Source organism: Giraffa tippelskirchi, chromosome 12 (assembly GCF_054371585.1).
Source record: "Giraffa tippelskirchi isolate mGirTip1 chromosome 12, T2T-mGirTip1v1.2.pri, whole genome shotgun sequence".
Lineage (NCBI taxonomy): Eukaryota > Metazoa > Chordata > Mammalia > Artiodactyla > Giraffidae > Giraffa > Giraffa tippelskirchi.
In genome coordinates this window covers 9,084,510-9,094,056 of record NC_137286.1, presented here as the reverse complement: position 1 = coordinate 9,094,056, position 9,547 = coordinate 9,084,510, and the positions used below count along the sequence as shown (strand labels likewise).

Here is a 9,547-nt window from a genome sequence, read left to right as displayed (position 1 = left end):
TGCAGGGGACATGGATTGGATCCCTGGTCTGGGAGGATCCCACGTGCCTTGAGGCAACCAAGCCCATATGCCACCTCTACTGGGCCTGTGCATTGACATTGACATTGTCAAGTCGCTCAGTCATGTCCAACTCTTTGCGACCCCACGGACTGTAGCCTACCAGGCTCCTCTGTCCATGGGATTCTCCAGGCAAGAGTATTGGAGTGGGTTGCCATCTCCTTCTCCAGGGCATCTTCATGATCTGGGGATCGAACCCAGGTCTCCTGCATTGTAGGCAGACACTTTACCATCTGAGCCATGAGGGAATCCCTGCGCCTGTGCTCTAGAGCCTAGAAACCACAAGGACTGAGTCTGCCCACCACAGCGACTGAAGCCCCCATGCTCGAGAGCCCGTGCTCCACAAGAGAAGCCACCACAATGAGAAGCCTGCACACCACAACTAGAGAAAGACCACACGCGGCAACGAAGACCAGCTGCAGCCAAAAATAGTAACTAATAAATAAAATAAATAACACAAAAATATAAAATGGACACAAGATTGGTGGGTCTATGCCTGTTCTTTTGATTAGAAATGAAGGGACTGGGGCCCAGAGAGCAGGAAAAACTCTTCCGAGGAGACGCACTTGATGTAGGTATGGACTACAGCGTGTCCCATCTCTCTTTTTCTTCAGAGCCGAGTGCTGGGAGAGGTCTGTGTTCCCCCGAGCAAGGTCATGCCTACAGGGGCTGGTAGCTGCACAAACCTTTTCTCTGCAGAGCATCTTCTAGATGAGCCACCGGTCCAAGTGTACCTGAAGAGCGTGTGGGTCTGGCTACTCACCGCTCAAAAGCCAATAAACAGGCCAGGTTGGTGGAAAGGAAAGTTTGTTTTATTTCAAATGCTGGCAGCTGGGGGAGGGGGAGGGTGGCAGACAGGGAGGGTGGCAGACATCTGTCCAAAGGCCAACTCCCCTCCACCTGGCAACCAGTGGGGTAAGAGCTCTTATAGACAGAGTGCGGGGAGGGGCGGGGCGGGCTATCTGCAGAAATAGCACAGTCATCTCTGATAGTCATCTTCAAATTGGGCATCGGCGGTCTGACCAGCGTCATCTTGGTTGTTTTAGATACAGTTAATCATCAGTTCCAGGGTCTATTTTTTCCCCATTTCTCTGAGGCCAGTTCTGAGAATTGTGGCAGTTCATGTCCTGAGTACAGTTTGGTCATCATGGAGTTACTTCTCCACCTGGAGTTTTAGTATATGTGACAGCTCACAGGATATGGCTCAGAAAATTATCTATAGCCCTTGAGAAAGAACTAAAGATCCTTGACTATGCTTAATGAGTACATTATTTAGTCTCCTTTGAACATTTTCCTTTGTTTTCCCATTTCTCACTTCTCTTGATTAAATTTATTCTCTGACGAAAGTTTTCCACAGACAAAAGGCAGGCAGAGGACATGGTATGGAGGGCGAAGGACCACAGGGTCCTGTCCTGCTTCACAAGTACACTGTCATCATGGAGCAGAGGGGGTACAGGTGTGTGAGCCCCGCCTCTCAGTTGGAACCACCTTGGGCTGGTCCCCCTACCTTCATCATTGCTTTGCTCGCCTCCTGGGGTCCTCATGAGAACATGGAAACATGGATGTCTGCTCCCAGCAGTCTTACTGAACCTAAATGTCAGGTCAGTGCTATAAGGCACAAAGCAAGGAAATAAAGAACAAACAGACCAGAAAGGAATAAGTAAAATGGTTCCTATTTGCAGATGGCATAATTGTCTACACAGAAAATCCCAAGAAATTTATATACAAAAAAATTCCAAGAACTAATAAGTTCTAGGTTCTAGGATACAAGACAAACATAAAAAATCAATGATATCTTTATATATTAGCAATGAACACATGAACAACAAAATTAAAAGTTCAATACCTAAAAATTTGCAATCACTAAAAAAAGAAAAGAAAAGGAAGAAATATTTAGGTGTGAATTTAACAAACACATCCAGGCATTGTATGCTGTAAACTACAGAACACTGATGAAAAAAATCAAATAAGGTCTAAATAAATGGAGACACAAAATGTCTTCATGGACTGGAAACCTCAACATACTAAAGATATAGTTTCCCCCAAATCTGATACAGAATAATGTTTAATCAGCTATCTGAGCATCCTATGGCCCAGTGAAGTTGACAACTGTGGGCAGAATAGAGTTACTGTAGGGATATACAGGGAAGCCTGGTGTGCTATAGTCCATGAGGTTGCAAAGAGTCAGACTGAACAACAACAAAAGAATTAGAACAGACAACCCATAAACAAGCCCACCCCTGGACTGAAACGTGACAAACTTGGTGTCACTGATCAACACCAAACAAAAAAGGCTGGACTTGTTCATAAAAGGGATGGGATAATAGATTATTAATATGGGAAAGATGAAGTTGCTGCCTTAACCCGGACCAAAAAATAATCAGTAAGAAAAGGGTTGAAATATGAAAACACAAAATTGAAGTTAAAAAATCGAGTATCTCTATGGTTTCAAGTTGGGAAGGCATTTCTTCCACAAAGATCAACTGTAAAGTTAAATATTAATAAACTCAATTAAAATGAAGAACTGTTCTGGTGTCTCATAAGGGCACTAATCCCATTATGAGAGCTCCACCCTCATGACCAAGTGACCTAATTGCTTCTCCCTCACTTCCAAATACTATCAGATTGGGGATTAGGGTGAATTTTGATGGCACAGAAACATTGTCAGTAAGGTGCTGGTCCCATTCCCTTGCTAAGCTGTGGTCTGTTCTGCTGCCACCGGGGGGTGGGGGGTGTTGGGGGGGGTGGCGGGGGGAGGCTTGCTCCTTGCATGACCTTGCATGACCTTGCATGGTCAGCTGTGCAGGCAGCTGGACCAGAAGCAGTAGCAGCAGCAAGGACTCAGCACAGGTGGCAGCACAGGTAACACAACCTATTCCCTACCGGGGAGCCCTTTGAGAAGGACAAAACTCCCACCTGCTCGTCTGTGGTCCAGCCACCCGGTCAGGGTATCACACAGACATGCACACACGGAGGATAAGCCCCTTCTGGCATCTCTGCTATCGTCCTCATCTGAGCTACGACATCTGCTCAGTTTGGGATACTTGCTGAAGGTAAGGAAAGACAGAAACAGAGCCATAAGGTATCAGTCGTGCAAGTTGCACACTGTGCAATTCTAGAAGGCATCATTCACAGCTGAGTCTCCGTTCTGCTGTTAGCCACGTTGAAGCTCACATTTATTGAAGACACTATGTCTCAGATGCATGATCTCATTCAATTCTCTGCTTCTGTTTTCTTCCTTTTACAGACGATGAAACCCAGGCTCAGAGAGCCACTCCCTTGCCCAAACGGCAAAAGCAGAGCTAAGATTTAAACCTCCTTCTGCCCAGCTTCAGGGTCCCCAGGACACCGGACCCTGGGCACAGGGCTGGCACAAATATCTGTTAACCCTGACCCTGGCGGGCCAGCCCCATGAAAGCCCTGCTGGCCGCCCCTCAGGCCTGGGCACTACAGCACGGAACAGGGCGCCCACGGCGCTGGACTTGGTTTCAGGGCTGGCTCTTGTAAGGACCAGACACCCAACCTCGGGCCTCAGCAGGTCCCCGCGCCCACTGCTCCGCACCCCTCCCCGCAGGGATGCGAGTGGGAGCGCTCCCGGGGTTCCGCCGAGCCCCGCCCTCGGGGGGCGGGGCGGGGAGCGGTCACGTGGAGGGGCGTCCAGTCCCCCGCCCAGCCCGAGCCCCGCCCCGCCCCCAGGCTCCAGGCCCCCCACCCGCCCTCCACCAGCCGAGAGCGCAGAGCCGGAGCAGGGCACCGCGCGGGCTCGGGACCGGCCGCCACCCCGAAGCTGCCGAGGGTGCCGCGCGGTTTCAAGAACCCTTGCTCGCTGCGTGGCCCTCTCCGGCCAGCTGTGCGGGCGGCTGGACAGCAGCAGCAGCGACAGCGAGGACTCGAGCGCGGGCGGCAGCCGCGACACCATGGATCTGTCCTTTATGGCCGCACAGGTAAGGGGGCGCCTTCCACGCGCGCCTCGGGCCGCCAAGTTTGAGCAGGTTCGGGGCCACGGTCTCGCCCTCCCCTCCGGGGCTGGGCGCGCCGGGAGGGGTCAGGCCAGGAGGTGGCGCCCGCCGGCGATCCAAGTCCCGGTCCTTTGTCCGGAGCTGGCATCGCCACCTGGTGCGCGCGTCTGGGTCGGCGAGCGCGGCTCCCGGGGGTGGGGCCAGCCTGAGTTCCCCGCGTTGACCTGAGCTCGGCGCCTGGGCAGCGGTCCCCTCCCGGCCCATCCGGGGTCCCCCTTGCGTTGCCCCAGAGCCCTTCAAGGCCAGGCAGCCCAGATCCGTGCGAGCCCCGGTTGGGCAGGCAACCTGGCTCTTCCCCATTCTGTTTCTTCCCGAGGCTCCGGGTAATCTGCCACTTGCTCTGACCTCCCGCGCCTCCCACCTCACTTTTCTCGCCTTTGATGGAGACCATAGACTGTAGCCCGAGGAAGGCGGCGAGACCCGCTATGCGACCCGCCAAGCGCCAGAGCTCAGAGCGCAGCAGCGGCTCTATCCTTGTTTTGCTTCGTGCTGAGTCTGTAGCCTTCAGTGCCGGGCGCGATTGTTCTTTCCTGGGCACAGAACAGGTTCCCAGTGGCAGACAAAACAGATGACCTCTCATCGCTTGGTTTTGCTCCAGAAGAATCCCGCGGAGCCCTGATCGTGGAGTGATCTTGTCGTTTGGTGCCTTAACTCTGGAGCCAGAACAAAGGCAAATGCCTGCTTTCCAGAGCTGTCTGTGGCCTTTCGGAGTTGCAGTCTGGCTCTCGGGAAGGTTCACCGCGTTTGGGTTGGGGGAGTAAGTCCCCTGTAAGTACCTAGTACAGACCTTGCACCTTCTGCCAGGTTGGTTACGTTGAGAGTCCAGTGTCAGGAAGGTCCCCAGGTTCCCTCTGTCCCCTGGGTGTGTGGCAGGAGACCCGCTGGCTGCTGTTTACTCTTCCAGGAAATGGCGTTTCAGAGGATATCTCCCTTTCCCCCCAAACTTCACCCTGGTGGAGGCCCCTTTAAAAAGTAACCTCACAGTCTAGGGCATGGGGACAGTGAGTCCCCAATGCAAGCGAGAATGGGTGCAGAATTCCCCAAACTGGCTTAAGGGAACCCAGATTCCAGCTTTTGGCAGCCTCTTTACAGGTTTTCCATAATGCTAATTGCTTTCATGAGCCATGCTGGTCTTTTTTTTGCCTAATTTTCTATCTCTTAGTTCTAAACATATCTTTAGAAATATTGTCTCATGGACATCATTTTAGGCAGCGGTGATGGTAGCTGTGTGGTGACTGAGGAGACGTCACCAAATTTATTTCTACAGGGTAGAGGGGCTCACACAATGTCTACCTCTGCCTTCCCCCTCTGGTGGTTTAGTTGCGACCTCATGGACTGTAGCCCACCAGGCTCCTCTGTCCATGGGATTTTCCAAGCAAGAATACTGGAGTGGGTTGCTATTTCCTCCTCCAGGAGATCTTCCCGACCCCAGGATCAAACCCTGGAATTGAACCCTGGTCTCCTGCACTACAGGCAGATTCTTTACCAACAGATCCCCTCTAGAGCCCACCAAATAGCCGACGTTGCCATGGTTACAGGATAAATTGATTACTGCTAACCCTAGGAGTGGCTGAACCTTCAGGAGTTGCTATGGTAACTTGATAAAATAAACTAGGGCTTTTCAAGACCTATAGGCAGAGCCTGCTCAGAGGTTGAGCTCTGTTTTTTCTTTTTTGTTTACAATTTATGTTTAATGTGGTCAGTTTATTTCTGTGGACAGATGTTTGGGCATTGATTACATGCTCAGTCCTGGGCTAACTGCAAGGACAGAAACATGAAGTGCCATCAAATGTAGAAAGACATTTATTGAGCACCTGCCCTGTGCCAGACATGGACATACTTGCATACTTGATTACAGTAAATTCTAACACGTCTGACAAGTCTGTGATGTTGGTATAATTATCCTCATTTTACAGATCAGGATACCACACTTAAGTGAAATGAAGCAATTTCATTTAAAAAACATTTAAAAAACAATTTCATTGGGTTAGCAGTGACCCAGGACACATCATTAGCAAGGAGGAACATGAGTTTCCAACCTAGCTTTGAGGATTTGCAAAGCTGCTAGGTTTTCCACCTTATTGCTTCACCCTGAGAAAGACACAAAATAAGGGACCAGGAGGACATATTTAAAGATGGCTCATCTCTTCTCCAAGCTTCCCAGGCAGCTCAGTGGTAAAGAACTCACCTGCCAGTGCAGGAAGCGTAAGAGACACGGGTTCGATCCTTGGGTCAGGAAGATCCCCTCGAGGAGGGCATGGCCACCCGCTCCAGTATTCTTGCCTGGAAAATCCCATGGACAGAGGAAGCCTGGCAAGCTATAGTCCATGGGGTCTCAAAAGAGTTGGATGTGATTTAGCGACTAAACAACAACAACCGCAGCACTTATGCTTGGCCACAGTGAGTGCTCAGCCCAAGCTGTGGGTGTGCAGTGCCCACCAGGTATATGTGACCAAGTTGCTGTCCCTGCACATCGGCAGGGGGCAGTTGGACAGAGACACGTGAATGCCTCCGTCCACTTGTTCGGCTAATGCTGAGTGCCAGCCTGATGCCAAGCTCCGTGTCAGGCACTGGGACTGCGATGCTGGCGGACAGTTGAATAGGATGTACATTTTTTCTGGACCCTTGGAGAGCAGTGGAGAATGACAGACCAGGCCATTCCCAGAAAGGGCGATCAAAATGCCTGGCATAGAGTAGACCCTCCATAAGCATCTGTGAGATGATTGGATGAGGGTAAGACAAGATGTATATACTCAAAAAGACAATCACAGGAAAAGACAGTGAATTGGAGGTGTCACATGCCCCCGGCCCTGAACACCTGCTCATCAGTTCTTGAGGCTGGGGGTTCTAATGGATGAGAACTAGAGGCAGATTCCGCCTGGTGGGCCTGGGAATAAAGGCATTCTAAACAGAGACGCATGGAACTTCCCTGGTGGCCCAGTGGTTAGGAGCTGGCACTCTCACTGCCATGGGCCGGGGTTCAATCCCTGGTGAGGGAGCTAAGATACCAAAAGCCATGCGATGTGGCCAAAAAAAAAAAAAAGCAGAGAGGCATGGAGGTAGGAAAGCCCAGAATATATTCACAGAATCCTCCAGGAAGCTGGAGGGTAGGGGGCACCGTAGAATTGGGAGACAGAGGCCAGGACCAGGTTGTAGAAGGTACTCACTGCCTGGGATGAGTTCACATTTAAGCAGGAGACAGTGGGAGCCGTTGTAGATGACTGAGTATGAACGATTTATAACGGAAGCAGCGCCCTGGGAAAACCTCAGCCTCCGCAGAGCCCAGAAGCTGGAGGGATGGATGGAGTAGAAAGCGCACACCTGTTTGATTCACTGATGGAGTAGAAGAAACCACATCTTTGTGACTCCAAAGCCCAAGTCTCTTCCCCTTCAACCAAGTTGTGAAATGTGATTTCTCTTTGTGGCTTAAAAAATATCTGGAGTATATACGCCATTTTAGATAGACACCCCTTGCAGAAATTAAGTATCAAAAAGACACTGTTCTTGGATGTAAGAGTGGACATCAGTTATCCAGCAGATCCTCTTATGTGGATGCACCCCCCCCCCCCAGTGTATGTACATGGGGCTCTGGATCTGGGTTTAGAAGATGCTGTGGGTGCTGAAGGTATGAAGACTCAGCTCACTCCTGAGTCTTGGAGGCACTCTGCTGTCCTTTTCCCCAACCCTAAAAACACCCCAGCCCCTCTCTACACAGTCCCTGGGTCCTTGGAGATTCTAGAAGGTTGAACGGTGAACAGGGGTATATGTTTTTTTATGGCCAGAGATGGCCAGAAGAGCAAGGCTTCCCAGACCCCTGGGGGCTGGGAGGAGGGGAGAAGCACAGATCTTGAAGACCGATCCTCAAAGGCCTGTGTTGTCAGTGGGGTAGCCTGTCTCCAAAAATGGCCCCAATCATTCCTTCCCCACCTCCCGGGGGTGCCTGCTGGCTCTCCATTAGGGGGTGGGAGATCTGATTGCCCTCCCCTTGATCTGAGCCCGGCTTAGTGACTTTTCTGACCAAGACGAATAGTGTGAGTGACATTCTGAGATTAGCTTGTAAGAAACCTGCAGCTTCTACCTGGGACTCTTGGAGCGCTTGCTCTGGGGTAAGTCCGTGAGCTTCCCTCATGCATGAAATGTGGAGAACCTGAGACAGCCAGACTGAGAAAAGGGAGGAACATTTAAGGAACTTACTGTGTGCTGGGCCAACACATGGAATGAACTAGAGGTACAAGGAGCCCTGTGCACATGTTTCTAGGTTGTGACCCCCTATAGGAAAAAAACAGGCCTAGGGCATAAGAACTCGCTCTTAACTTTGTCTTCTGTTGCCCCTACAGTGACGAGTCTAAAGCCAGGAGCTCCCAAATGTTGCCACCATTAGAATCACCTGGAAACTTTTAAGAGTCCTGCTGCCCAGGTCCCGCCCTAGACACTCCCGTTTGAGTCTGGAGCTGGGAGCCAGCGTCAATATTTTATTTTCATCCCCTAGTTGATCCCAGTGTGCGATCAAGGTTGACGCCTGGACCTGAAACCCACACTGTATGGCTGTTCCCCTCCCACTTCTCTGGATGGAGCAAATCTTTGGCTCTCTGGTCCCTGTTAGGTCATAAAAAGCCGTGTTGTACATGGAAGTCACTCCAGTATCAATTCAGCAAATTCAAATATTGAGGCCCAGAATGATGGGAACTTGCTCCAAAATAGAGATTCTTATTTGGGATTAGCAGATGCAAACTTGGAGAAGGCACTGGCGACCCACTCCAGTACTCTTGCCTGGAAAATCCCATGGACGGTGGAGCCTGGTAGGATGCAGTCCATGAGGTGGCAAAGAGTCGGACACGACTGAGCGATTTCACTTTCACTTTTCACTTTCATGCATTGGAGAAGGAAATGGCAACCCACTCCAGTGTTCTTGCCTGGAGAATCCCAGGGCCGGGGGAGCCTGGTGGGCTGTTGTCTATGGGGTCACAGAGTCGGACATGACTGAAGCAACTTAGCAGCAGCAGCAGCAGATGCAAACCGTTATGCAAAGAAAGGGTTATGTAAACAATGAGGTCCTACTGTTATAGCACAGGGAAGTATATTCAATACGCTGTTATAAACCTTAATGGAAAAGAATATGAAAAAGGATATCTATCTGTCTGTCTATCTATCTATCTGTGTATCTGTATCTCAATCGTTTGCTGTACAGCAGAAACTAACACAGTATTGTAAATAAAATTTAAAAGAAGAAAAAAGAAAATCGAGGTTCTCCCTTCTTCAAGACCACCCCTGAGCTGGAGTGGTTGCCTTTATTATTCTCAGGGTACAGACAGGGAGGAGATGGAGAGACAGAGGGGTTCAGCTGACAGGCAGGGGAGCCAGGAGGGGAGCCTCGTCCGCTGACCACAGTCCTGTCCTTCCCCTCCCAGAGCAGTCCAGATGCTGGGGGATGGGGGGGACCCAGGACCCTCCATGGACCAGCTTCAGGGAAT

At 50.8% G+C, this 9,547-nt stretch overlaps 1 protein-coding gene across 1 annotated transcript in view; it reads left to right on the top strand.

The window, feature by feature from the left end:
* The first annotated feature begins 2,847 nt into the window (after window positions 1–2,847).
* C12H14orf132 (chromosome 12 C14orf132 homolog) overlaps window positions 2,848–9,547 on the top strand; it is a 54,693-nt gene continuing 47,993 nt past the window's right edge. Inside the window, exons 1-2 of the mRNA XM_081547253.1 lie at window positions 2,848–2,919; window positions 3,387–4,001. Of these exons, the coding sequence (XP_081403379.1) occupies window positions 2,848–2,919; window positions 3,387–4,001 (687 nt within the window). The remainder of the gene's footprint in view (window positions 2,920–3,386; window positions 4,002–9,547) is intronic.